The sequence below is a fragment of the Sebastes umbrosus genome, chromosome 13 (assembly GCF_015220745.1).
Source record: "Sebastes umbrosus isolate fSebUmb1 chromosome 13, fSebUmb1.pri, whole genome shotgun sequence".
Lineage (NCBI taxonomy): Eukaryota > Metazoa > Chordata > Actinopteri > Perciformes > Sebastidae > Sebastes > Sebastes umbrosus.
This window is the reverse complement of record NC_051281.1, coordinates 2,619,959-2,647,084: the sequence shown is the minus strand read 5'-3', so window position 1 is coordinate 2,647,084 and position 27,126 is coordinate 2,619,959. Positions and strand designations below refer to the sequence as shown.

The 27,126-nt window shown below is 38.1% G+C and overlaps 2 protein-coding genes across 4 annotated transcripts; one reads left to right on the top strand and one right to left on the bottom strand.

Annotated features, from left to right (window-relative positions):
* On the top strand, window positions 1-15,161 carry pla1a (phospholipase A1 member A). 2 transcript variants are annotated; one of them, XM_037790060.1, is made up of 11 exons: window positions 1-423; window positions 2,028-2,256; window positions 2,563-2,740; window positions 3,938-4,046; window positions 5,665-5,766; window positions 7,997-8,089; window positions 9,173-9,355; window positions 10,368-10,457; window positions 11,635-11,740; window positions 13,106-13,261; window positions 14,702-15,161. In XM_037790060.1, the coding sequence occupies exons 1-11, from the start codon at window positions 357-359 to the stop codon at window positions 14,790-14,792; spliced, it is 1,404 nt and encodes a 467-aa protein (XP_037645988.1). In that variant the 5' UTR covers window positions 1-356; the 3' UTR covers window positions 14,793-15,161. The 2 variants fall into 2 exon arrangements, with proteins under 2 accessions (XP_037645988.1, XP_037645989.1); XM_037790061.1 differs by having other exon boundaries at window positions 4-423; window positions 9,191-9,355.
* popdc2 (popeye domain containing 2) lies at window positions 14,857-26,607 on the bottom strand. Of its 2 annotated transcripts, none has more exons than XR_005209611.1 (4): window positions 25,432-26,607; window positions 21,003-21,111; window positions 19,166-19,766; window positions 14,857-16,675 (listed from the first exon to the last, which is right to left on the bottom strand). XR_005209611.1 is itself a non-coding variant. In XM_037790063.1 (4 exons), the coding sequence occupies exons 1-4, from the start codon at window positions 25,923-25,925 to the stop codon at window positions 16,593-16,595; spliced, it is 1,143 nt and encodes a 380-aa protein (XP_037645991.1). In that variant the 5' UTR covers window positions 25,926-26,607; the 3' UTR covers window positions 14,857-16,592. The 2 variants fall into 2 exon arrangements, 1 of the variants encoding a protein (XP_037645991.1); XM_037790063.1 differs by having other exon boundaries at window positions 19,310-19,766.
* Window positions 26,608-27,126: the final 519 nt, after the last annotated feature.

Genomic DNA, 27,126 nt, shown 5'->3' with positions numbered 1-27,126 from the left:
CAAACAGCCATTGAACACCAATGAGGTCATGGCTTCACCACCAGGCAAAGAGCTCCAACCACTTGTCGGTATAGGTTCAAACCCAGTCTGAGACACTGACTAGTGGGATGACTGGACAGAACGTCCTTGTTTCAAGAAGCAAGAACAGAAACAGAAAGGTTTATGTGGATTCCTGCTTTGTTGCTTCATGCCAGTTAAAGTCTCAGTAGTCGTTCCAGAGTTACAACACCGCACTGAGCCAGGATTTTCTAGCCTAAAGCTGATCTGCATCCACCAGTCTGGAGCTAAACGGAGCAGCTGAGCACCGATAAGCACCAACTAAAGCTCCACATTCACCTCTGAGTTTGAACAGAAATATGCCTCGGGAACGTAAACCGATCCTCCTCTGTGTCCTGACGGTCTGCATCACATCTCTGGTTGTTGGTAAGTGAAGAAGCTCATGATGGAGACTTTCTTTCTCCTGCATCTTTTTTTGGGGGTATTTTTCATGCAATAGCTCCAAATTCATATGCAAAGAAAGGGGTTGAGCTTTGTTATGAACTAGGGCTGTCACAATATCCGATTTTCACTACATGATGATCGACAAAACAATTCACGATAACGATATTATCGTGATATCTAGCTTATAACTTTGTTTATTGTGCGTTTTGTTGCTTTTATGGCAAATTTATTACACTCAAAATACGAGTGTAGGGAGGTGGAGAGAGAGTCTGTAACCATAACTGTATATATAAAATGATTTAAGAGGCGCTGCATTATTTACACAATCTTATGTGTGTATTATTAACATGATCTTATTTTTAAATATCGCAGTTATCATCAATACCGGTATATCGCGACACCCCTATTCTGAACCTGTGTTCTGCATGAGTACTTACTGTAATACAGCTGGACATTAACCCTCTGAGACCCACATAGACACATTTTTGTCTTTCTTTCTGGGGGTCCAGGGGGTCTTTAGGGGGAGATAGCAGGTCGACAGTAGATGTCACATAGAAGTGGTGAACATCATCTGAAAGCTGGGAACATGAAGATTAATTCAAGTAATAAACATGAATGAATACATTAAAATAAATCCTGAATGTGTATAAGGGTTTAGAACATTATGATAGAAGTGTATGATGGTCATTCCCAAGCTCTATTATATAGATAAGTTGCAGCAGCAATTTTGGGGTTGATGCCATTTGTTACACAGATTTTGTGCTAAATTTAACAATTTTTTACCACAGGAGAATTGATCAAAATTATCAATAATCGCTCCAAAATACCACATTAAGACACAGAGACCTTGAGGAACACCACAGAAAAAGCCATGCTGTGATTTGGGATCAAAAACTTTTAACATTTGGAGATTTTTGCAAGAATTGCATTTTTTCAGCGACTGGATGGCGAGCACTTCTGTTGTGTAAACTGCTCAGAAACCCCCTTATTGTCAATCTACCTAGGAAAGGCATCCATCCTCTGAATGCTCTAGGTCTCTAGTTTGATCCATCCATCCTCTGAATGCTTTAGGTCTCTAGTTTGATCCATCCATCCTCTGAATGCTCTAGGTCTTTAGTTTGATCCATCCATCCTCTGAATGCTCTAGATCTCTAGTTTGATCCATCCTCTGAATGCTCTAGGTCTCTAGTCTGATCCATCCATCCTCTGAATGCTCTAGGTCTCTAGTTTGATCCATCCATCCTCTGAATGCTCTAGGTCTCTAGTTTGATCCATCCATCCTCTGAATGCTCTAGGTCTCTAGTTTGTGGCTGTAAAGTTTCATGAGGCTGTGATTATCCTAGAGGTCACCACAGGTAATTTTATACAGTGAGGTCACTACAGTGAAATGTCTCCTATGGGGACTAACATCATCACACATGAATACAGTTGGGCTCATTGGATCCACCAGAGTCTCAGCTTTACAGTGATACCCAATTTATGTAATTCAAAGATTGTTTAGGGACCCCAGGATGCAGAAATATTCAAATACATCATTTTTAGAATAGGAGAAAATAACACATTTATACGGCCTCCTCGTGGTGCAGGTGTAGAGGAGCGGCAGAGGGATGATGACTGCGCTGACCTCAACAACACCACCTGGCTGGAGTACCGGCAGCAGAGAGTCAAGCTGCAGGTTCAGTACCTGCTGCTGACCAGGAGAAACATGCACTGTGCTCAGATGTTCAACCAGGAGTCTCTCACTGAAACACAGCAGCAGCAGCCGTCCTACTTCAACGTCTCCCGCCCGACCAAGGTCATCGTCCACGGGTACAGGTGAGGAGAGTGAGCTGTAAGCGATGGGGTCCTACATCCACTCAGCTTTCTGATAAAGTTCTGCTTATATCTGTGTTTGCATTTTCAAGCATTTTGAGGCCTCCCCTAGAAGACAGTTTAAATTTAGGGGGCATCAACTTTGTTTATTGTTTGTTGTTGTTTTTAGATATAATTGGTAGTTGGTTTAAAGGGAAATTAACAGCTCAACACACAGAGAAATGCACCAACAACTTCTTTTCCCCATCCCTCTCTCTGCCTCCATTTGACCTTTCCTGACCCGACCAAACCTACCTTCTACCCCTGCAGGGCGGTGGGCAGTAAGCCGTCCTGGGTGAAGGAGCTGGCCCGAGCCCTGCTCAGGGCGCAGGATGTGAACGTGCTGATTGTGGACTGGGTCTACGGCGCCTCCTTCGCCTACAACCTGGTGGTGGAGAATTACAAGGAGGTGGCGGTGCAGATCTCCGTCCTCATCAACCAGCTGCAGGTGAGACAAACACTTTAGGGTTATTTTACTTTATTTTGAAACACTGCTCCTGTTTCTATTGCTGATTCTAGTGGCATATAACAACATCTGAATACAGCTAATTAAGGCCCAATTAAATAATGAATCTATTATTTGAACAAGTAATCTCATTAGGATCAGGATTTCCTTTTTTAAGAGACCTGTGAACAAAAACATCATCAAGGCTCATCACAAACTTTATTGTCATTATGCAAACACAACAAAATTGCAGTTGCGTCAGCCTCAATTGGGGCGTTGTAGTAAAAGACTTCACACATATTTACAGGGAATATATACATGCAATATAAAGTCACATACCAATGCACAACTAACACCACAGAACATAATTACCACTAGCATTTATAATGAGTAGAGTATAATATAATATCTTAAATGAATAAGAGAAGATCAAGCTTGTAACTTAATAACAAATTAAACTGATAATTTAGTGTAATTTGTTAAATAATTGAAATTAATGGGTATTTATGGGGGATAGGAATTGATTGTTTTTGCTGTTTTAAATCATTTTAAGGGACATCTGGTTACCAAACCTAACACCTTGAATCATGTTTGGAACCGTAAATTAAGGATTAATTAAGGGATTCTTGTTTTATAGCAATATACCAGCCTATTACTGCCGTTTCTATATAACTATGAGTGTTATTGTAAGCTATATGCACTACAGCTATTACTTCTACCAAAGGCTTGGTCACCAACTGCTCCAGGGCTGCAGGGGACCCCAAAGCCTTAAGTCCACTTTGTATCATTTAGTTATGGATAGATCATTTGATTAAGTGCTAATCATTTTGGGAATATGCACCACTGAGGGCAAATAGAGTAGTTTAAAAATCTAGTTTTAAGAACCTAAATTAAAGTTGTATTTAAAAGTTACATATTCCAAAATAAATGTGTGATTCTCTGACAAATTATTTGAATAATGGAAACAAAAATTGGGCCAAAGGCATTCCAGGTAAAGTATAATTTAGATACTAGTTCTACAGCTAATACAAATGGGTTTTAAGTATGTCACTGTTCAGGAATGATATACCATCTTAATTTTGGTCATTTAATAAAACAAAGAAGCAGATTAGCACACAGTAATCTCATAGTTCCTCCCACAGAAACATAGAAACAGTTTCAGGTGGAAATAATAATGACTACAACTGTCTTGTCCAACAGAATCATGGATGCAAACTACAGTCCTTCCACTTCATTGGCATCAGTCTTGGGGCGCACGTCGCTGGTTTCGTGGGGACTCTGTTTGAAGGGAAGATAGGACGAATCACAGGTGAGTCCAGACCACCTCTGACAAGAACTGACAATTCCTCACAATGTCAACTTGAATTGGAAACGCTGCTCTATTTTTCTTGTAAAATGTTAGAAGAAAAAAATAATTTAGATGCTTTAGATCATCCTCCCCTAAATTAATAACAAAACCATGATGGTAAACTTCTACAATATTGTTGAATGGAAAAATAAAAGGTGCCAGCTGCTGCTATTCTGCTGCAGAACAACCAGCCAGACAATGAAGTCTCTCACAGAGCCTCTCGGCTGCGGATGTGTCTCGGTGTGACCTTGTGAAGATGAGCCGGGCTCTTCAAAAGGACAACGACACTTTGATAAGAGCCTCTCTGAAGCTGCTTGTGTGGAGACGCTTGTCCCCAGAAAACACAATACGCCACTGTTCACTTGTTTATATCAGCTCTTTTTGTCTGAGTGGGGAGGCTGGTGCGAGTTCAGAGGAAACACAGCTGCTGACTGGAATCTGGTCATTAAAATAAATGGTAATAAGAAATATTTACTGGTGCAAAATCAATATGATCAAATCATCAGCAGCTTTCACTAGTGATTCATTTGAGCTGCTAGAGGTCAGTAAAGCTCTTTTTCAATATCAGAAAGTTCAAGAGCTTCTACGTAACATCCCTGAGTGCATTTGTGTTTGCTTCAAAACATCATGTAGATGATTTAAGTTCAGAGGAAGTGACAGGAAGAGAGAAACAGTTGGGTTTACTTGAGATGTCAGTTCAGCATGCAGCAAGACTTTCATGTGAAAAACACAATCACCTAACAAGTAACATTTCAGTGAGATATACGGACTTGTTTTTATACAATGCATCTTGAATTTTGAGCATTAAAGGCTCATTATGACACACAACACTTAATACTAGTTAAATACAACTCAAAATTAGTTTCTCAGCTAATTTCAAGATCACTTTTTTATCTTGAAAGGCCTAAATATGATGTCTTTCAAGAAATCTTCCCAAGGAAATTTTCACTTTTGAAGTGGCCTTTTTTTCCCAGGAAGATGAGACCCTAGTAGGAAAACGCACTAAAAATACGTTGTTGAAAGTCATGCTGAGCGTCATGAAAAAAAAGGGAAATCCGTGTCTATGTACACGGATCACAAAGATTAAATTGTGTGACTATTTCACAAACTGCCGTGAGACTGTGTTGCATATTTACAGTACTTTCTGCTGTCATGCATCTTGCAGCTTTTATTCTCACAAAGCCAATGTTTATTCCTGTAAATCTCACCACGGTGGTTTTTGCATGTCAACAACTGCGTCAGCCACAGAGACTTTATTTAGTCCAACCTACAACCGAGAAACCAAAATTGAAAACGAGGCTTCTTGAAAAACAATGCTGCCAAAGTTCTCATGTAGTGGGAAAAGAAATTGCTTTGACTTTCTATTAAAACATTAAAAAAAACTTGAACTCCAGCATAATGAACCACTGTCTTCCTACGTAAAAGGCGACAATTCAAGTTTCAGTGGGGTATTTCAAAATGGAAATACAAAATAAGCTTCACAAAGATTCTCAGCTGCCATTCAGCACTTTCATTATCAGAGCGCCGAAGGAAAATAATTGCCAAAGATGTTTCAAACTGCGTTTTCTTTGTCCTCCAGGTCTCGACCCCGCTGGTCCCATGTTTAAAGGCGCCGACACCTTCGACCGGCTGGACCCGTCTGACGCTCAGTTTGTTGACGCCATCCACACAGACTCCGACTGTGAGACAACTTTCACTTCAATACCATAAAGAAAGGCCTTAAAATGATGCTGATTTCTTTCCACTAGAGGCTGCTGGTAACATGCTGTTGTGTTTCCAATAGAAGCTTTGGAAGTGTATTCTCCTCTGTGTACGAAAGGTCAACAGTTAGTAGGAGAAACTGAATGTGTGTTGCAACCAGGGTTGGAAATTCACTTTTTTATACCTGCCACTGTGGTTTTGTGGATCCTAAAATCTACCAGCCACTCAATAGATTACCATTGTTTTTTTTGGCTGGTGAGTGAGGCAAATCTAGCAGCCACTTGCATATTTGGCTAGTGGCTGGTGCCAATTTCCAGCACTGGTTACAACATGAGAAATATGCAAACAGAACAATAATATTACACTTTACTGAGGCACAGAAAGTGTGCATTTTGTCATAACAGGTAGTCATGTTTGAGATAAATACAGATGTGTTGCCTAAAGTCAGAGACTGTGACTTTTGAAAGAGGAATTCACACAAACTTCCCCTTTTTAAAATGAAGGTTTAATTCATAATTGATACGATAAGTTAAGATACGATCAGATAAGATATTCTAAGATGAGATAAGCCTTTATTGATTCCCAGAGGTGAAATTCAGGTGTTGCAGCAGCACAAGAAGATAGATAGAGAGAATAAAAACAGATAAATAGAGAAAGTAAAAAAGAGGTATATAAAACTACAATAAGAATAGAAGTAAAAATAGAAACTATACAAGAGCAATTAAAGTCAAAATTAGAAGGTAAAATTGACAGTGGTGTGATTAGTAGCAACACAGTTAGAAAGGCATAGTATATGACCAGCATACATGAGATTAGTATATAATATGATTAAGCAATGACACTTTGTGTTTGTATTAATTAATAATGTACTAAAATAGGATAACATATTAACATAATATAGTATGACATATACGATATAGTATAAGGTGAAATGTATTTATACAGTACATGATATATAATATAGTACAGCAATATAACATAAAATATAATATGATATAGTATGAGTAATGTATAGTATATATGATAAATCATAAAAAAATATAGTATAATATATAACAAAATATTAAAAGCACCCATTGTAGCAACTACTATCAATTAAAAAGGGGCTCTTTACTGTGTGGCTTTTATGGTGTTTATTAAATGAAAATAATTAAAAACAATAACTATTCTGGATTAACTAAAGTAGATGAAGTGATAATAACAATAATAATAATAATAATAATAACAATAATAATAACAATAATAATAATACATTTTATTTATAGGCGCCTTTCAAGACACCCAAGGACACCTTACAAACAAGATAAGACAGTTTATACAAGATTATAGTGCAAAGAACAACAAATGAAATTTTAAATAAATACAGGTAAATGGGCACATTCATAATAAATACATTACGAAGTACCGTGAAAGGCTAAACTAAAAAGATGTGTTTTCAGTTCTGACAGTGATTTGACGGTAAACAAATAATGTCCAAGCCTAACTCACATTCTTTGTCTAAAATCCCGCGCTCCAAGTGAACAGGTCAAATAAAGTGAAACCACACCAGTGTGTCAATTACCGGAAGTGATACTAACCAAAATAATATGTGCAGCCTAAACTACAAAACAATAATAAACAACACAGACTAAATGCACATTTTGGCTCCTACACCCATACTCTGTTACAGTCAGTGGATTTACTCTACTCTCTACTCTAACATCAGATAGAAATTGCTGAGTAACGGACTATGACTCTTCTTTAATGGTATTATGTTTCAGCATGTCACAGCTCAACGTCTCTGTGGTTTGATCACAAAAAGTAAAACCAGAAGTAAAACACAGCTTGTCTCAATATAACCGACATGTTTGTTGTTTCCTGCTCCGCTCACTCAGTCAGGTCACCTACAGTAATGATGATGATGATGATGATGATGATGATGATGAAGTCTTTAAAGCAGCTGACTCAAGACAATCTGGGGAAATTGAGGAAAATCCAGTGTGCAATTATCATGTTTTCACAAACCAGTGTTGTGTATTTTGCGGTATTGTGGTTGGAGAGGAGGCCTGTAATGTAATGGTGGATGATCAACAGCACTAAGAACAGAAGTTTATTTTACTTTACTGTTGAAATTATGTTTTTTCCTCTCAGTTCAGGGTTTGTTTTCAGTTTACAGATAAAAAAAACACACAAAATGTTGACTGCTTTAATGAGGTTTTCTTCTGCATCAGATTTTGGGATTTCCATCCCTGTCGGTCATGTGGACTTCTTCCTGAACGGAGGAAAAGACCAGACAGGATGTGCTCGCTCCAGGTTCGCTTCAAGTAAGTCCAGAACTCACTACAACCAGTGGTAGAAAGTAACTAAGTACTTTTACTCAAGTACTGTACTTAAATACAATTTTGAGATAGTTTAACTTGAGTATTTCCATTTTCTTTATACTTCTACTTCTACTTATGTAATAACTTTAGTTACTTTGCAGATTCAGATTAATAATACAAATTATAATCAACAAATAAATGATGTGATATTATAGATTAAGCTGAGACTTTATTGATCCCTGAAGGCGGGAATTGACAAGCTACCCAGCAGTATATAAAGTAGTTAGAATTAGCTCCACCTTTACACATTAACGCATCAATAATTATAATACATGCATTCTGCACCATTCTGCATGATAAGTACTTATACTTTTGGTACTTTAAGTATATGTCGATGCTAATAAATTTGTGCTTTTATTGAAGTAACATTTTTAATGCAGGACTTTTACTTGTCACAGAGTATTTCTACACTGTAGTACTGCTACTTTTTTTATTATATACATTATTATATTACAACTATTGGAATTATAATACACTATAATCCTTCTTGGCCAGGACGCCCTTTTGAAAAGAGATTTTAAATCTCAATGGGAGATAATCCTGGATAAATAAAGGTTAATTATAAATTAAAATAATTTAATTAATTCATAAAAATAACTATAATCCAATAATAATAAATATATGAAATTCTGCACCATTCTGCATGATGAGTACTTATACTTTTGGTACTTTAAGTATATTTTGATGCTAATACATTTGTGATTTTATTGAAGTAACATTTTTAATGCAGGACTTTAGTATTTCTACACTGTAGTACTGCTACTTAAGTACAAGATCTGAGTACTTCTACTACTGACTAAAACCTGAAAGATGGGGATTAACAGCAAGAGAGCAGCTGTGTTTATTGTTTTAAAGTCTGGCTGCTGTTTCCTCTAAAGTATAACTCAGACTACTTTCTTTTTCCTCAAGAAGTTATGGATAAAATTAAAATTATAGCTGAATAGTTTGAACCCAGTTTTACATGTTTAAATGACTATAATTGTCTCCAGACCTCTGGCATCCCTTAGTGTTCCTGTGTGTTGTCAGTTCTCGTCTACTTCCCAGTGTACGGCTATGTGATATGTGACCACATGAGAGCACTGCACGTCTACATGAGCGCCCTGAACGGCTCCTGCCCGTTGATGGGGATCCCCTGCTTCAGCTATGAGGAGTTCCTGAAGGGACACTGTTTGGACTGTGATGTCTTCAAGGGGACATGTCCGACCATAGGTAAGATTTTATTTTATTTTCTGTATTATTATCAGTATTTATTTTAGTACTATTTATTTATTTATTTATTTATTTATTTATGTATTTATATGTATTTATTTATTTATTTATTTATTTATTTATTTATTTATTTATTCATTCATTCATTCATTTATTTATTTATTTATTTATTTATTTATTTATTTTAGATTTATTTATTCTGTTTTGGAAATGTATGCAAATTAGCACACTATACTGTATACTGACTGTGCAATATCATTACTACTCAGGTGTAATTCATCCTGTGCAATATTTTCAGGTGGAGTTTAATTCATTCTCACTGTGCAATATCATTTTTCCACTTGTGCAATTTTGTTAATAGTCTGTTTATTGTCAATACTGTATATACTGCTCCTATTTTTATACCTCCTTCTATTTAAATGGTTCATATTTTGTTACACTTTGTTTAGCTGTTTTTTTTTACTTTGTTAGCTGATGCATCTTGTGTTCTGCACTATCCCCTTTGCTGCTGTACATTGCACATTTCCCCACTGCAGGACTAATAAAGGAATATCTTATCTTATCTTAAGTTAATGCCTCATTTGCATATTTAAACAAAACATTTTCAGACAAAAAATAATTCATCAAAGTAATCAACTGGAGAAGTTTCATGGCGATATCTATTAGTTCATTTTTTTTATCCTATTCACCTGTAGTGTATAGTAAAAGTAAGTTAGTAAGTAAAAGAATAAAGATATAAACTGGGTGTCTTTGTTTGGCTCTCTGTAACGTCTCAGTATCACCGGTAGATAATCACGACATCAGGCTGCACTCAGGCAGCAGCTCTGGTCTCGTCACACGGCGGCTTCTGGCAGCTTCTTATCACTTCAACCTCCTGATACACCAACAACACACCAACGACTGATACAGTGACACAGTTAACGTACACGGAGCCTGTTTGATCTGTGTGACGTATACAGTATATGGACCTACTGTACTGTTTGACCCTCAATCACCTGTGTGTGTGTTTCAGGTTTATCAGAGAACAGTGGCATATCCATATCTCCAGTTCCCAAAGAGCAGAAGGTGTTCCTCCTCACTACGTCTTCACCACCTTTTTGCTGTGAGTCCTTGAACTTAAACCTCTTTTTGTGCATACTACATTTAGTCTTTGGGCACATGATGGGACTCCTTTTTTTTGTATATATTTCATTATATTTAAGGGGGGAAAAAAATAGTGCCCAAAGATTTATAGTATGATAAGAAAGTGTCTGTATCTCAGAAAGTACAAGGAGCACAATCAAGTGTTTGGTTTCTATCAACTCATAACAAGTTGAATACCGCATATATACACACATATGCAGTGTAAAAAAAAAATTTCATACAGAAGACATTTAATTAACAAGATGTTTTCAAACATTCAGACTTTAAATCAGAATCAGATTATTTGCCAAGTACATACATATTTTGACTATTGATAAAAGTGTGACTTTTCATCAAGTTGTGCTGTTAGATACTTGTATGCCCAAAGTATGTCCATACCAGATTTCAAGACTTTAGACCAATCAGAAGAATGTTGTGGCATTTTTCCTTTAGTGGGAAATGTTTCCTTCATGCTGATAATTAAACAATTCAAACCCACTGATTTTTGCATTCTCTAAAAGTTTGTTATTTTGCCCGTTGAGGTTTAATCAAGGCTGCTAATTACTTGTTAATGTTTCATAATGTGTCCAAAAGAAGAGTTTGGTAACACTTTCTATGACGCCCATGTCTATAATTCATTACAAACATACTTATAATCTGCTTATAGCACTGTATAATTATAGTTATGAGCACTCATAAGTATCCATAATGCTTTATAACACTAATTATAACACATTATAAAGCATTTTATAATGAATTATAAGGTCAAGTATTATAATACGTCATAATTACTGGCAATTTTTTGCAACCCTATGTCTCTAACGCACTATAAACATACTTATAATGCATTATATGATTAAACTTCACATAGTTTATGTTCATAATGCATTATAAAAAGATTATAATATATTAAAACTATTGGAATTATAATACACTATAATCCATCTTGGCCAGGACTCCCTTGGAAAATAGATTTTAAATCTCAATGGGAGATAATCCTGGATAAAAAAAGGTTAAATATAAATTAAAATAATTTAATTAATTAATAAAAAAATAATAATTAATTCAAATAAAAAATAATCCTCACAAAAAAAGTGTTACCAGGAGCTTTTATACATGTTCAGTACTAAATAGATGTTTTCCCCTCTCTGCTGCAGCTCATCACATCCTGCTGCAGCTGGAGGTTTTTCCTCTGGATAAGAGCGCCGAGGTTCAGGTGACGCTGACGACTTACGACCAGGGAACAGAGCGGAGGCTCAGGCTGTAGGTACCACACATCTCTAACCTCATCATCTTTATAATCACATTCTCAGAAGTGCACCACAGCTTAGGATGCTGACGAGAGTAAAAGTAAATGCAATATACAGAGAAAGGATGATTTTAATTCCTGTTTCTAGCTTTTAAAATACTAGAAACAGAACAAGGATAAAGGATGAGGTCATGGGAATCAACATAAACACAACAAAAGGTCCAATTAAGGATTCACTTTGTGCACATTCCTTGTTACAGAAATGTAAACCAGCAGTTTAAAAGTAGAGCAGGATTCAGCGTGACAGCTGGTCTGGTTAACAGTTTCTTTTTTTTCTTTTTTTTCCCAGAAAAGCTGAGCAGGCAGCTTCTATTCATAGAGGAGATGTATTGTATGTTTCACTATAAAGAGTCCTAGCCAGGTGCAGCATACTGTGGCACAAATATGTGCAGGTTCACTACAGGAATTTAGTTGCTTACATCACATGGATACTTATATTTTTGCAATATTAGTAATATTTATATTATATTTAGGGCTGTCAATCGATTAAAATATTTAAATCGTGATTAATCGCAAATTATTCACACATTTTTTATCTGTTCAAAATGTACCTTAAAGGGAGATTTGTCAAGTATTTAATACTCTTATCAACATATTTTTATTTATATTTATTTATTATTATTATTTAACATACTGTAATGTATTATGTTATTTTTTTACACAATATTCCATATTATATTTATATAAAATTAATTTAATTAATTAATTCATCAAAATTAATTCATCAAAATTACGTTCTCATACAACTAAACTGCATTCTCAATTACATATTAGCCTAAAGTAGCATAAAATGGAATTACTCAAGTACAATTAAGTACAGTACTTCAGTAAACGTACTTAATTAATTTCCTACAACACTAAAAAGCTCTTAAATGCATTTGTTGGTGATAAAAAAATTAAAAATGTTTAATATAATAGGTCTACCGTGAAAGGAGTCATTTTGCATAATTAGTACTTTTACTTTATTTAAGTACATTTTGCTGATAATATGCTACTTCTATACTTTTACTTATGTAACATTTTGAATTCAGGACTTGTACTTACAATGGAGTATTATTAGACTGTGGTGTTTCTACTTTTAATTTAGTAAAGGATCTGAGTACTTCTTCCAGCACTGGTTTATATTTTGGATTACAAAAACAAAAGTGTAATAGAGTGAGAGCTCAGTCTGTTGTAGCTGTATTGATAAACACAGAAGGAAATAACTGTCCACTGTGATGAATGTTGATTATTATAAAGCGTGTGTGTCTGGTCCTGTGTGGTTATGACAACATTATTTACGTGCACGCTGTGTGTTTGTATGTGTGTGTGTGTTGCAGTCGGACGGATACGACGGTGTACAGGATGGTGTTGTCTCACCCCGTCGCTCTCTGTGAGGTCGAGTCCATCGAGCTGAAGAACACCGGATTTCGTTTCTACAGACAGGGAGACATCCACGTCAAGTCGGTCTGCCTCTCCGACATCCCCTCAATCAGGTACAGTTTACCTAAAGCATGACGTGCACACGCATACTGTGTTCTGTTCACTCTCCTCCTCCTGGTACAATTTATTTATCCTCCTCTATTCGATAAATCATCAACAGCGTCCGGGCCTGTTTCTGTTGAGCCGCCACATAAAGAGATGAAATATTAAAGCAGTAGATCAGAGACGGTTTGTCGTTTTGGTTCTTGGCTGAAATACCACACGTTCTCAACCCAACCCGTCACATATCGCCCCTCGGCATCACTTTATTTATGACATCAAAATCACTATAGTTAGGTTTAGGAAAGAAATACATGGTTTGGGTTTAAAACTACGACGTTTGTTAAAGTGAAAATGAAACTGAACGTTGTGAAACACGGGACACAAACGACCAGCTGATTGTAACGTGAAAGCGAAACATCCAGGAAACAGCGGTCTCCTGGATGAAAGCCCTGTGTTTGTTGGACCCATCCACCTCCCTTCCCACCCGCCCTTTGTGTGTCTTTTCACTCTTTCAACTACGTCACCATCACTCCCAGCGCACTTTCTCAGAGCGTTTACTGTTGCCGCGGATGGGTTTGCATTATAAACTAAGTTGGTCAATCACGGCGTTCTACAGTCTGTTGTTTCTTTATAGCAGACCGTTGCTATGTATAGCAGACCGTTGCTATGGGCGCAGTTCTGATGTCGGACTCTGGCGGACCATTTTTGTGTCAAATGATTGATTTCTTCAGTAAGTAGTCGTGTAATAAGCGGGATAATGTACAGCTAGCGGGTCATTGTTGTGAATTAAACCCTGACAGGGCGATGCGGCAACCCGATGCGAAGTGGCTCGCTGTACATTATCCCTTACTTATACTACGTCACCTGACTTCCTTAGAGGCAGCCCTGCACGTCCTAGTTCACGATTATGTGGGTTATATAGGAATTACAGTCTATTACTTTTACTAGTACGAACATTCAATCAGAACAGCTTGATTAATGCGATATTAGTTTATCACAAATGTATTGTATTGTTGTTTATGTTCGCTATACTGTAAGTAATAAAATGTTTGAGACCATTTAGAAACAGTGTCACTATTTTATGCCTTTATGTGATAACTGAATATAGAGAGACTATATTTGTTTTATAGTTTAAGGTGTTGCACCAATCTACTGATATCAGATGTCTATTCCAACCAGTGACCGGTTGATTCTTGTCATCCTCTCTTTCCCCTTGTGTTTCCTGTTTGTTTCTACTGTCGTTTATCAATAACAGACTTAAAATTCCCCAAAGAATTATCTTTAAAATCAAGGAAAAATAGAACAAAACAATAGAAAATACTAATATTTATATTACAATGGACATAGAAGCTCCATGTGAACCACTTTGGTCCAGTTCCATCTTCTTTGCAGCTGTCTTATCAGCTTTAAATAAAACGTTTAAATTACATTTAATGGTGTTTCTGTTTCAGGCAGGAGGAGCCGCTGTGCGTGAACAACATCCACGTCAGACGAGGAGCTCCGTGGTCACATGACTTTGTGCAGGTGTGTGGCATCTACTAAAGATCTACTCCAAAAGACACTGGACTAAAAAAAACACCCAACATGAAGTCAGTCTCACATTTTCTCCACCTCGTTTAATGATCAGAGAGCCAAAGAACCACATTTTAATCTGGAGAGGAGACGATCACTCTACTACTAACTTTATTATTTAGTTATGTGGCTAATCTACTGATCTTCCAACATCACCACTGGATCTATAGCATGTTTTTATTATTATTATTATTCAGGTTTAGCTCCGTCCTGCAGCTCTGAGAAGTGTTGAAAGAATGAAACCTTTCTCTATATTCTGGTTTTAGGATGTTCCAGTCGGTTTAATGATGCTGAATTCAGTTTGTCTTTTTAAAGTCAAGCAATAAACGGTAACTGTGCTTTTCTCTGAGGATGTTTGGAGGTTAAATAATGATGTTTGTGTGTTAGATACTGAATTAGAAACTGCAGCTCATCTAAAACAAATTGGAAAAACTGGCATTAGAAGAATCTTTTGAAGATTACTCTGTAATTAAAGATTAGCTCAAGAGGAGATTTTCTCGCCTACTGATGCATTAATAATTTGGAGTATAATCAGGGTGCCATTAGCTCAGTGTTGAGTCGTCTGACAGGAAGTAGACACAGAAAACAAACTACATTTTCACTGCACACAAAGAAGCTTTATGGAGAAATCTTGGCCCCATGAAAATACTTTTCTTCGTTTTAGCCCTATCTAAATGTATTTTGCAAGTCAATAACAGGACAAATAATGCAATTCAGAGTTTACACGTGTGTATTAAATACTCAATTAGTTACAAAACTTAAAAAGAAAAGAAAAACATGATCTACAGGCATCCAATATATCACCAAAGAAGACATAAGAGGTCGTCCTCCAGATGAATTTAGCATCAAGTCATGGTGCATTCAGATAAATAAACTAAACATGAAAGTGAAATGGAGAAAAACTTAACTGCCAAGTTTTCATATACACGTCTGGAAAGTTCTCAAGAAGTATGCAAAACTAAATATTTTCCAGATCTTGAATTAGGATTAAAGAATTGAGTATAATGCAGGCCTGAATGTGCAGTAAGTAACCTTACTAAGTTAAATCAATATAGTAGTATGAGTGATTTATGGGGGGGGGGGTAAACATGTGAAGTCCAAATCACAACAATCATAGTTTAAACATGAAATATAAGTGAGATGGAAACCAAATGCATCTGTTTCAGTACCACAGAATCCATTTTTATTACATAAAATAACATTTCAGACATTTAATGTGCTGGTAAAGTGAAGGCCGTCCCTCTGTCCTCGGTGTTGCAGTGCCACTTGTGTGTAATTAGGATTTAATTCAGATATTATTTTGTTTATTCAGTTTATTAAATGTTGGATATCTGCAAGTTAACATGTCATCCTTTAATTGGACAGATGTTTCTCTCAGATAGAAGCTACAGAAACACATAATATAAATGTTCTTTTAGCATTTTATTGGTTCACTCAGCTGTTAAATTGTAGATTTTTTAAATGCCAAGTTCATTGAAATGCTAAAATATCTAGAAGTTTCACTTATACATGTGGTGGGTCCCCCTGTTTTTATGATTTTAAGGCAGTTATTATGGTGAAAATATTGATGGTTAAAAGACATAAATATTAGCTGCCTTATCACTCAAACTGTAATTTAAATAGAGAGAAGGAATCAGGGGTGAAGATGTGAACTGAGGTGAGAACAGGGACAGAGAGCGAGGACGGACGGTGTCCTAACAAGTGACGTACGTGACACGTTCATTCTGCTATACTGTAGATGATATATAGTGTTTCCAGGAGAGACTGTTCTCACAGTTTGGGAGTGTCGGTGGGAGCCAGCGGCGCTCTGCCCCTCTTGAATCGAGGCGGTAGATCTCCGTCACTATCACCTCCTGCAAGGTCAACATCGAAGCTTCGGTTAGAAAACTCTACTGAGAACATGACAATGAAAACATGTTGTGCTGCTGTGACACATCAAAACTACAGAGCAGCTTCACTTCTGTTTCTCCTCCACAGAGAGAAATGATTAAACAAACCGGTTGTAATTCATCCAAACAACTTCAGTATATATTTACATGTGTTGTTTGTTATTAAATGTGTTATGTAAAGGTTAGAAACATTTGTCAGTTGAATATCTGAAACCATACAGCACAACATGTTTTCAAAAAAATTAACTTGCAAAGTTCAAAATGCAAAGTTATATAAGATTTTATCAGCCTCAACGTCACCGGCGTTCACCTGCAGGCTCTGATCGCTGCAGTATGTTTCCACCCAGGTCAAAGCCGGGATGACAAAATGAGCTCGGGGCCCCAATCATTTTAGTGATTTATTTAAAGACACAATGAGCAGGATTTGTCGGTTGCGGTTTGCAAACACAACATTCAAAGTTGGGCTCTCCTCCGCAGCTCAACGCTCGCCAGCGGATGAAAGCCAACCCCAGATTCACTCTCGTTTTGGAACAAGCATTGTGGCGTTTCATCTCACTATATGTATTTTATTTTTTGCGCCACTGTGTTTGCAATTTTTATAACTTCCTCTTGGATGCTTGCTAATGGTACGTGTCCACCGGGCGTTTTTTATCGCGAGGGGATCCGTGCAGTTGCTTTATCTGTCTTTATTTTATTAACGACAACGTTTATTTTAAAAGATTCTCTGGAGTTTCGAGAGGCGGCGAGTCGCGTCGGACGCCCGTGATTTGCATAAAGTAGACTAGCCCTCAACTTTATGCAAATGAGGAACGGCCGTCGTGACGCTCCGTCTCTCGAATCGCACCGCCACTCTACCAGAATGCATTGCACGGCTGCTTACATAGACAATGAATGGGAAGCGTGGAAAGGACGGAGGCTGAGGACACGTACCATTACAATCAGGCACCTGGTCGCTACGTTTTTATAAAGGTGGACGCCCAGAAACGTCACCACACTTCTAGTTGGTTGGAAGTGACGATTGAGAGGGATTATTATTGCATCAGTCTAAACATTTCTTTTTTAGGAAAATCCTACTCATTCTACCTTTAAGAATATAAAAAAAAAACTAAAGTATTACAACTACATTGTTGGGAGCTGCCTTAAAGGAGACGTATCATGCTCATTTCCAGGTTCATACTTGTATTTTGGGTTTCTACTAGAACATGTTTACATGCTTTAATGTTAAAAAAAAAACACGTTATTTTTCGCATCCTGTCTGTCTGAATATACCTGTATTTACCTTTTGTCTGAAACACAAAAATATGATGCACTGTGGCAAAACTAGTTCAGTATATTCTAATGAACCTAGAAACATAGGAAGGGAAGCCAGATCTGAACGGCTTGCTGAATCACGTTTTCTGATCAGCAGCCCACAAAAAACTGACTGGGTCGTCTTATGTTACAGTTTGTGGGTCGGTAGACACTCCAGATACCCAAATGTATGACCACAAGCACTGAAAAGGTGAGTTTTTCATGATATGTCCCCTTTAAGGTCCGTGTCCTAGATGAAATTTGCATGTAAGCATGTTCTTGTAGAAATCCAAAATACAAGTATGAACCTGAAAATGAGCATAATATAGATCCTGTTTAAGGGAAGTTCTGGATTCATGTTTTGCAGATTCTAGACATGTGTAGCCGTCTGCTGCAGACCTGTGATTGCCATATTACTGTATCGGCCTCCTACAGTACGTCTGAGCCGAAGCTGCGTTACTACAGTCTGTGATAGATTTGACCTACTGCTGCAACCCAAACCCGACTCTGACCACCGTCCAAGCTATGAAATGTGATCCTCCGCCTGTGATTGGGCGAGGGCTGGTACTGGGATGGTAGGAAGGCAGGCGGGGGGTGGGGGACAAATAAGCAGACAGACAGCCAAAGGGTGGGCACACTGGATTAATACCGTGGTACTGCATTATTTTTTGAACATCCCATAGATTTCCATCTCTAATCCAAATCAGATAAGAACACAGCAGCTGCCTGACCAACCTCCACGCTGCTCTGCACGCTACAGTATCGAACCCCCACACACACAAGTACATTTACTCAACTTTACCTAAGTACAAATTCAAGCTACTTGAGTATTCACATTTTATACTACCGTATACTTCTACGCCACTAAATCTCAGAGGTTAATATCGTACTTTTTACTTCACTACATTTATCTGAAAGCTTTAGTTACTTATCAGATCACAGTTTGTCATCTCCAGATGTGTTGATTTTGAATGTTTGTGATACTTTCAGAGTGTATATATAATATATACAAATATATAAATATAATATATAAATATTCATATTAATACTTAACGCCCAGCACTATACTGCGTCTCACTATAAAGCCGGGTTAGTAAGAATTGTGCACTGCAAGCCGCCCATGCACACACACAGCGCCCCCCGATGCCCAGGTGAGGTACTTACATGTAGCTTAAGGTGTGACCCAGTGTGTGTTAGCTCCAGCACCCTGCACCCTCTACCTCAAATAATTCCCCTCACTGCCATAATCCGTTAAGGAGCCCGCCACATCGGCAAAGTCCTCCAGGACCAGGCTGGTGGAGTCCTCACCAGTGGGCAGCTCGGGGTCTGACGCCCAGGGGGGCTGATAACGCTCACGCTGAGGGGCCGGGGGTTCATCCAGGGCGGCGTTCCTTGGTCCCTGCAGGTGGGGTTGAAACTGGGCCGGATCGGACATCTGGTAGGCCGGCGCCGGGTCTTCGCCCTGCTGTTGCTGCTCCTTGCCGATCCCCCCGTCACTACCGCTGCCGCTGCCGCTGCCGCTACCGCCCTCGCTGCCCTGCGAGGAGGGGGCCAGCACGTGGTAGAGGCTGGGCAGGCGGATGTCCAGCAGCACGCCGCTCTTGATGTAGAGCTTGTCGTTGAGGTTGTAGAGCTTCTCGGCGATGTCGTAGCCAAGCATGACGGAGAAGACGCGGGCGATGTAGCGGTTCTTCGAGATCAGCAAATAGAGGCGCCGGCGACGCCACGAGACGTAGCGGGAGTCTTCCTCTGCAGTCATGGTCACCTGGGGAGGAGGAATGAAACGCCTGAATATTAAAGTGTTAAAGGTTGTGGACTTTTTTGACCACTAGTAGCAAATGTGATGATTTGATACATTTCTTCGCAATTTATAATAATAATAATATAATAATAATATCTTTAGGCTGTAGTTCTGATCAAAAATACATTATTTGAATACATCATCATACATCAATAGGCCATTTTTCACTATTTTCTGACATTTCATCGACAAAACGATGAATCAGTGAATCCAGAAAATAAACAGCAGATTGATTGATAATGATAATAATCATTAGTTGCAGCTCTACTTCTATTTGTGCACCTCGTCGGTCAAAATACCCAGCACACCCCTCCTGTTTAAAACCCTGTTCAGCCCTGGAGACAAACCCTTGAATGTCCAACATGACCTCGAAGCCTCACCTCTAATTTAAAGGGATAGTTGTAAGTTTAAGTGTACGTTATATTTAGAATATTTTCAGCACTTTACCTTGCCGTCAGACAGCCCTTTCTGACGGGAAACTGAAGCCGTTATATTCATCCATGCTCTCGCCAAAGCCACCAGACTCCAATGAAAAAAACAGTAATTTTACCTCGATCGGTTCGTTTGTTTGTGTTATTGTGTGACTTTGGTGTTTTAAAGGGTTAGTTCAGATTCACCAAAGTCACACAATAACACAAACTAACTAACCGATCGTGGCAGCGACTCCTGTGATCTGTGAGGTAAAATTACTGTTTTTGTCAAAGGAGTCTGGTGGCTTTGAAGAGAGCATAGATAACGGCTTCAGATCCCTGTCAGTAAGGGTTGTCTGACAGTGATGTAAAGCGGTGAACATATTCTAAATATGTCGTACACTTAAACTGATATTGATTCTTTTCGGTGTCTAAAATCTGTTTTTCTGCTGCCCTCGTCCACAGCAGTATGTCGCTTTGCTCCCATGCTGGTACTCCTGTCTGTTTCTCCAAACTCCATCTACTGTAGGTAATACACTGACTATGGAGAAGAACCTCTGTGAAACACCAGAACTATCCCTTTAAATTAACTAAAGCAACAGGATATGTGAAAGACAAGAAGACAACTGCTTTGTTCAGCTTATCACTCAGATGCTGAGTCCGATAGAAGCAGTAAACAAAAGACAACTTGATATCCACGTCTTGGCTTTCTTGTCCCAACTCCTTCAATGGTGTCACTTAATTTAACATTTTACTGCCAGACAGACACAAATGAACCGCGTGTATATACCTGGAACTTTCCGTCCTCGTTTGGTCTGAGCGACTCCCACTCTGGGGAGTCGAGGAACTGGTGGCGGTGGATGTAATGAAGGAACTGGCCCTCCAGAGACACGTTGATCCTAAAAGAGAAACGACACAAGGTTTAAAAGGAGAGACGCGGATTAGGACGTGATAATGAGACATGGAGGTCACTTTGTCAAGGAAATGTTAGCATGAATATCTCTGCCGGGGCAGCTATAGACAGACTGAAGACTTAGTTAAACAATACCAGTGGTGGAAAGTAACTAAGTACATTTACTCAAGTACTTAAGTACAATTTTGACATAATTGTGCTTTACTTTCTACTTCTACTCCACTACGTCTCAGAGGGAATAGTGTACTTTTTACTTCACTACATTTATTTGACACACATACTGATATACTTATATGATATGTTGCAGTACTATAGTACTAATCTACCCAGTAATACACAAAGTATTTAACATTGACAACATTAAAATGCTCTTACATGGTTTTGTAAGTGATGAAAACAGAATAATATAATATTTTATAATAATAATAATAATAATAATAACACTTTAAAAGGAGCAGTTCTAAATAATGAGTACTTTTACTTTTGATACTTTAAGTACATTTTGCTGATAATACTTTGGTACTTTTACTTGTAATGGAGTATTTTTAGACAGTGGTATTTCTTTTTTTTTTACAAACTGATTATATTACAATATCTGTTAAGCTTGCAATATTTGAAATAAACCACACACCCCAAAATAATGTAAAAAAATATATAAATACTACTTCTATTAATAAAAATAATAACACAGGTGATAATGACAGTAGTAACAATCCACTAAACCAACAGCAGCAAAAAATATAACGTAATCAAATACTAGTTTTAATAAAATAGTAATAGTTTTTGTAATAATAAACATATCAGACGAACACAATTAAATAATGCATTGGAAACTATATAATAAAAAAAAATAATAATAATAATAATAGTAAAAATAATAATAAATAATTAAAAAAATTATAATAAAAAGGAAAAAAAAATAAATAAAGAAATGAAAGAAAACTAATTTATGAGACGAGCTAGGAGCTTTCCCAGTCTGTAATTTGAGTTAGGCGGCTGTCATAGTACTGTTGTATTTCTACTCAAGTAAAGGATCTGAGTACTTCTTCCACCACGCGCCACCACATCTTTCAGATAAACTGATAATACCACGTTTCTTCTTCTGCCAGGACTCTTTCAGAAATCATAGTTTAAAACATCGGGACATTCCTTCCTCAGAAGGAAGCTTTATTTCTTTTAAAAGAGAATAACTTCCGCAGAGTGAGATAATCCAGCACACTAAACATCAAAACCTTCATTGGATTACATCAAAAGTTTCTGTTTTATCTTTACTCCAATGTGAGTTGAATGTTGTCACGTCAGCGCTGCAAACGATCTGCTTCATGTCAATCAGCTGACATCTACTGAGAGAAATGGAAGTCTCCTCCAGGAAATTATTCTTTAAAACAAAACTGTTCCTTTCCTTTGTCATCCAGGACAGCAGCTCAGTGTAAAATACTTACAAAGGATAAAACAATGACATTTAATTAAAAGTCTAATTACAAGTCACTATAAATCAGTGGTGGAAGAAGTACTTTTAGTAAAAGTGTAAAAATACTCTGTTACCAGTAAAAGTTCTACATTTAAAGTAAAAGTATAACGATATTGACATATATTTACACCCCTATCTATTGGTGCATTCATTTGCTTTGACCATATTTTCCCATATTGTTACTGCTCACTGTGTATAGCCAAACATCAGCCTCTTTACAGAGTAGAAGCCACTGATATAAACAAGAATCTTTCTTTACACAAAAACTTTAAGGAAAAGTACAAAAGTATTTGCATCAAATTATACTTAACATACAAAAAATAAAAGTACTCATCATGCAGAATGGTCCCATTTCAGAATAATAGATATATTATATTATAATTATTAATGCTTTAATGTGTTCATCACTTTAATGTTGCAGCTGGTAAAGGTGGAGATAATTTAAATTATTATATTTCTGGGTGTGAATGTGTTGTGAATTTCATGTAAATACTCAAGTAAAGTACAATGACCTCGAAATTGTTCTTAAGTACAGTGCTTAGGTAAATGGACTGACTTTCCTCCACTGCTATAAGCTGATAGAGGGAATGTAAAATACAGATGTACATCATAAATAGGGAGACACTGATAGTGTTTGTACACTATATAGAGCCTATATTTATGGCTGAATCTTTATTTAGACTCTTCACAACAATGGGTGTTAATTAACAGCTGTTTTTGTGTTGTAGTATTAATTACCCTGTATGGTACTTCACTCTGTCGGGTTGGGGTTTCCACTGGGGAGCCCCGTGCTAAAAATGTCCCTGTACTCCTCGTACTGTACTTCATGGCACGTACTCTATATGAACAAAAGCTTGTGGACAGCTGTGTCTTTGGGTCTGGGGATGCTTCTCTGGTTTGGGGCCCTTAGTTCCACCTAAGGGAACTCTTGAGTGGCCAACATTTAATCTACGATGATGAATTTAAGAGTCCCAAAAGTACAAAGCTTTCATTTAACCAGCTGGCAGAGTGCAGACGGGACGGCACACCGCTGAGTCACGGACAGAAATACTCTGTTTACAACATTTCTCTTGTTAGACTCCAGGACGGTGAAATCTAACGCAGCTCCACTTTGAGGATGTTTGGACGAAGAGGATACGTTTCCTGTGACGATTACACGCTGCCAACAGCATGAAAGAGTCCGAAATAGGAATCCAGTTCTGTAGTAGTCGGTTAGAACAGGAGAGTACTTTAAAACAACGAGGAGAAAGGAGGAATTTAAACTAATAGATACTAAAGTACATATCTGTGGTACGAATGAGTGAACACCTTTTGTTTTAGACTTAACTTCAGTGACACTAGAACCTGCTTACATCTGTACAATAATGTACACAACTGTCTTGAAATACATACTAAATGGGCTTTTAGTGTTCAGTTTTTGTTGAGAGTCTTAAAAAAGTGTTGGTCAGTGGTTCACAGTGCAATTTTGAGGAACTTGTACTTTGGCTGAGTATTTCCATTAACTGCTACTTCAACTTCACTACACTTCAGAGGGAACTAATGTACTTTTTGTTTCTCTACATTTATCTGACAGTCGGATTAGGACTTTACATACAAAATATAATATCATCTTGTTAATAGGATGCATGAAGAAAACTGAGTATTTTGGTAAAATTTGCTTTACCATCACCATCTGACATATTCATACTAATGTAATAATAATTTATAATATAAAAACATTCTCAAAGTGGCGTTTCTGCAACTTAAAGTTACTACGAGGAACTTTAATTGTGTGTTGATTGTGGTGGCCCCAGTGGACAAAAGCGGGAATGTTTCCGAGCACCAGAGTCCCTTTAGAAAACCTCTCATTTTACTGCAGCAGGGTCTGACAGTCTTCCCCGCTCAGTCTTGGTTCTAGTTCTCCCGTGCCTCCCAAACCTAACTCAGTAGTTATGTTGCCGAAGCCTAACCAAATCGATCTTTACCTAAACCTAATTAAGGAGTTAGTTGCCTAATCCTAACCAAGTCGATCTTTACTAAGTAGTTTTGTTGCCTAAACCTAACCAAGTTGATTTTTTCTAAAACATAACTAAGTAGTTTTGTTGCCTAAACCTAACCGAATTGATTTTTTCTTAAACTTAACTAAGTAGTTGGTTGCCTAAACCTAACCAAGTCGATCTTTACTAAGTAGTTTTGTTGCCTAAACCTAACCAAGTCAATCTTGTCTTAAGCCTAACCAAGTAGTTAGTTGCCTAAACCTAACCAAGTCAATCTTTTCCTAAACCTAACTAAGTAGTTAGTTGCCTAATCCTAACTAAGTCGATCTTTACTAAGCAGTTTTGTTGCCTAATCCTAACCAAGTCAATATTTTCCTAAACCTAACCAAGTCGATCTTTTCCAAAACCTAACCAAGTAGTTTTGTTGCCAAACTTAACCAAGTCGATCTTTTCCTAAACCTATCTAAGTTGTTTTATTTCCTAAAGCAAAGGAAGTTGTTTCCTGTGAAGACGGAAGTTTATTTTGAAAAGACTGTATGTATGCATGTAACGAGCAGAAATTCACACGTCTTGCTGGACATTCGTAGAAAAACAAACAAAAAAGGAGGAATAACTTTTTCGTAAGATATTCGAACCGTTGCATGAGAAAACGTTGAAGTTTGTTACTTCAAAGATGATGATATTGTATGTGAGATGTTGTGTTTACAGGTTGTTTCCGCTGCCTCCAAACGAAAAACCTAAAAGTATTTCTACATTGTGGTATTGCTACTTTTACTATTAAGTGTGTTGTAGAAACAGTTGTGTGGCGGTTTGCATGATGTAATACAGGTGTGTAGATGTACTCGCACACACTCCCCACCTCCCAGACAGCAGAAAGGAGAGCCGGTCGATAGGCGTCTTGCCCTCCACGGCGTACGTCTCTCCCGCCTTCACCTCCACCACCTTGTTCTCGAAGGCGCCCGCGATCTCCTTGAACACGTGGACGGGTACGCCCAGCGGCAGGTACACTGCCTGGTAGAGCGAGGTCAGCTCCTCGCTGCGTATGCCCTCCTGGTGCAGCCGGTACAGCAGGTGGCAGATCTGAACCACGCAGGCCAGCACCAGGAGCAGGTTCCAGGTGAAGACGTCCAGGCCGCACATGGTCATCCAGCCCCACAGGGCGAGGCACCCGAAGGCCGGAGCCAGGAAGCCGAAGATGAAGAGGCACCCGTAGGCCCCGCTGCCCCCCATGTAGCCCAGGAACAGCATGGTGTTGCCCAGATGGTAGATGGCTCCCTCCGTGTTGTTGGTCCAGCCATCGCAGAGCGGAGGGAAGAACAAGCTGTCCAGCAGAGTCGAGTTATCACTGCTCATGTTTGTCTTCAAATGACAAGAAGAGGCAACACAAAGACTTCTTATCCAACGGGGCTATTTCTGTCCCATCAACATGGACGACGGGATGTTTTGTTTGATTTAAAAATAAACAGAAGAATGTTAGAAGTTTTGTTCCCTTGGCGTGTGGTGGAAAATCCTTCAATGTGAAGAAGTTCTCACGGCTCTATTTGTTATAGAAACACAGCTGGAATCTTCTTCTTCTCTCATTATGCGTCCCTTCCTCTCCTCTTCCTGTAGCCTTTCTGTCTGTTTCTCTCACCCCACCGGCCTGCTCTGTAGAGCCAACAGCTGGAAGAGACGGGCATAAGGGAGGGTGGGCGTTGATTGAGCACTAGAAGGATAACCATGTTTGGAATTGAAACCCAAGGAGGAAAGAGTGGTGGACAGAAAGCAGGCCTGCTACTTAACATAACAGAACGAGAGAGAGAGAGAGAGAGGCAGGAAACGGGAGGGAGGACAGGGACTATAACTAATATCTATGAGAGTGTCACACACATTTAAAGAAAAGTCCCAACACAGTTCTTCCTTCACTCAAACTTTGAGTCCAGTTTCACTCTCAGGAGAGCAGCTCAGCTGGTGAATATTTAGAGACACTGAAATAAGTAGGATGACGGCGCAGGTCAGATTTCAGGTATAAACACCCTCCACCGCCATGCACCCACCGTCACCTCCACCGCCACCGCCTCACATATCCGGCTCTCCTCTCAACCACGAGGACTCACAGCTCACCAAATTCCTCTGCTCTGCTTTATTTAATCCTGTTTTTTTATTAGCGCAAGACAATAAACTAACATAATAAGTAGTAATATTAGGCTAAATGTATATTAAGCTATTAAGTTATGGCCTTATCCAGCAGCCAAAGAGCCTGTATTTACACAAATAAGAACCGGTATTCTTCCTGTAACCATTTAAGTCAAGTTTATTTGTAAAGTTGACTTTACAAATAAAGTGAACAGCGAGTAAAATATCATCAACAAAAGCAACAAAACAGGTTGCAATGGAAAAATACAAGGCGATATTATAATACGTTCACAAATCTGAAACACAATAAAACTTGTAAGAGCAATTTACAAAAATAAAAATTTATAAAATACTAAAACATTAAAACAGGAATAATAATATTCAGGAGGAAAATGGATTTAATGAGCTGTGTGATGTGGAACAAATGAAAAGTGAGACA

Coding starts and splice junctions, on each gene's coding strand:
- pla1a (XM_037790060.1), top strand. CDS start 357: ATGCCTCGGGAACGTAAACCGATCCTCCTCTGTGTCCTGACGGTCTGC. Junction 4,047..5,664: donor GAAGATAGGACGAATCACAG/GTGAGTCCAGAC, acceptor TTTGTCCTCCAG/GTCTCGACCCCGCTGGTCCC. Junction 10,458..11,634: donor GTCTTCACCACCTTTTTGCT/GTGAGTCCTTGA, acceptor TCTCTGCTGCAG/CTCATCACATCCTGCTGCAG.
- popdc2 (XM_037790063.1), bottom strand. CDS start 25,925: ATGAGCAGTGATAACTCGACTCTGCTGGACAGCTTGTTCTTCCCTCCG. Junction 19,767..21,002: donor ACGAGGACGGAAAGTTCCAG/GTATATACACGC, acceptor CCTCCTCCCCAG/GTGACCATGACTGCAGAGGA. Junction 16,676..19,309: donor AGACCCCGAGCTGCCCACTG/GTGAGGACTCCA, acceptor TTGACCTTGCAG/GAGGTGATAGTGACGGAGAT.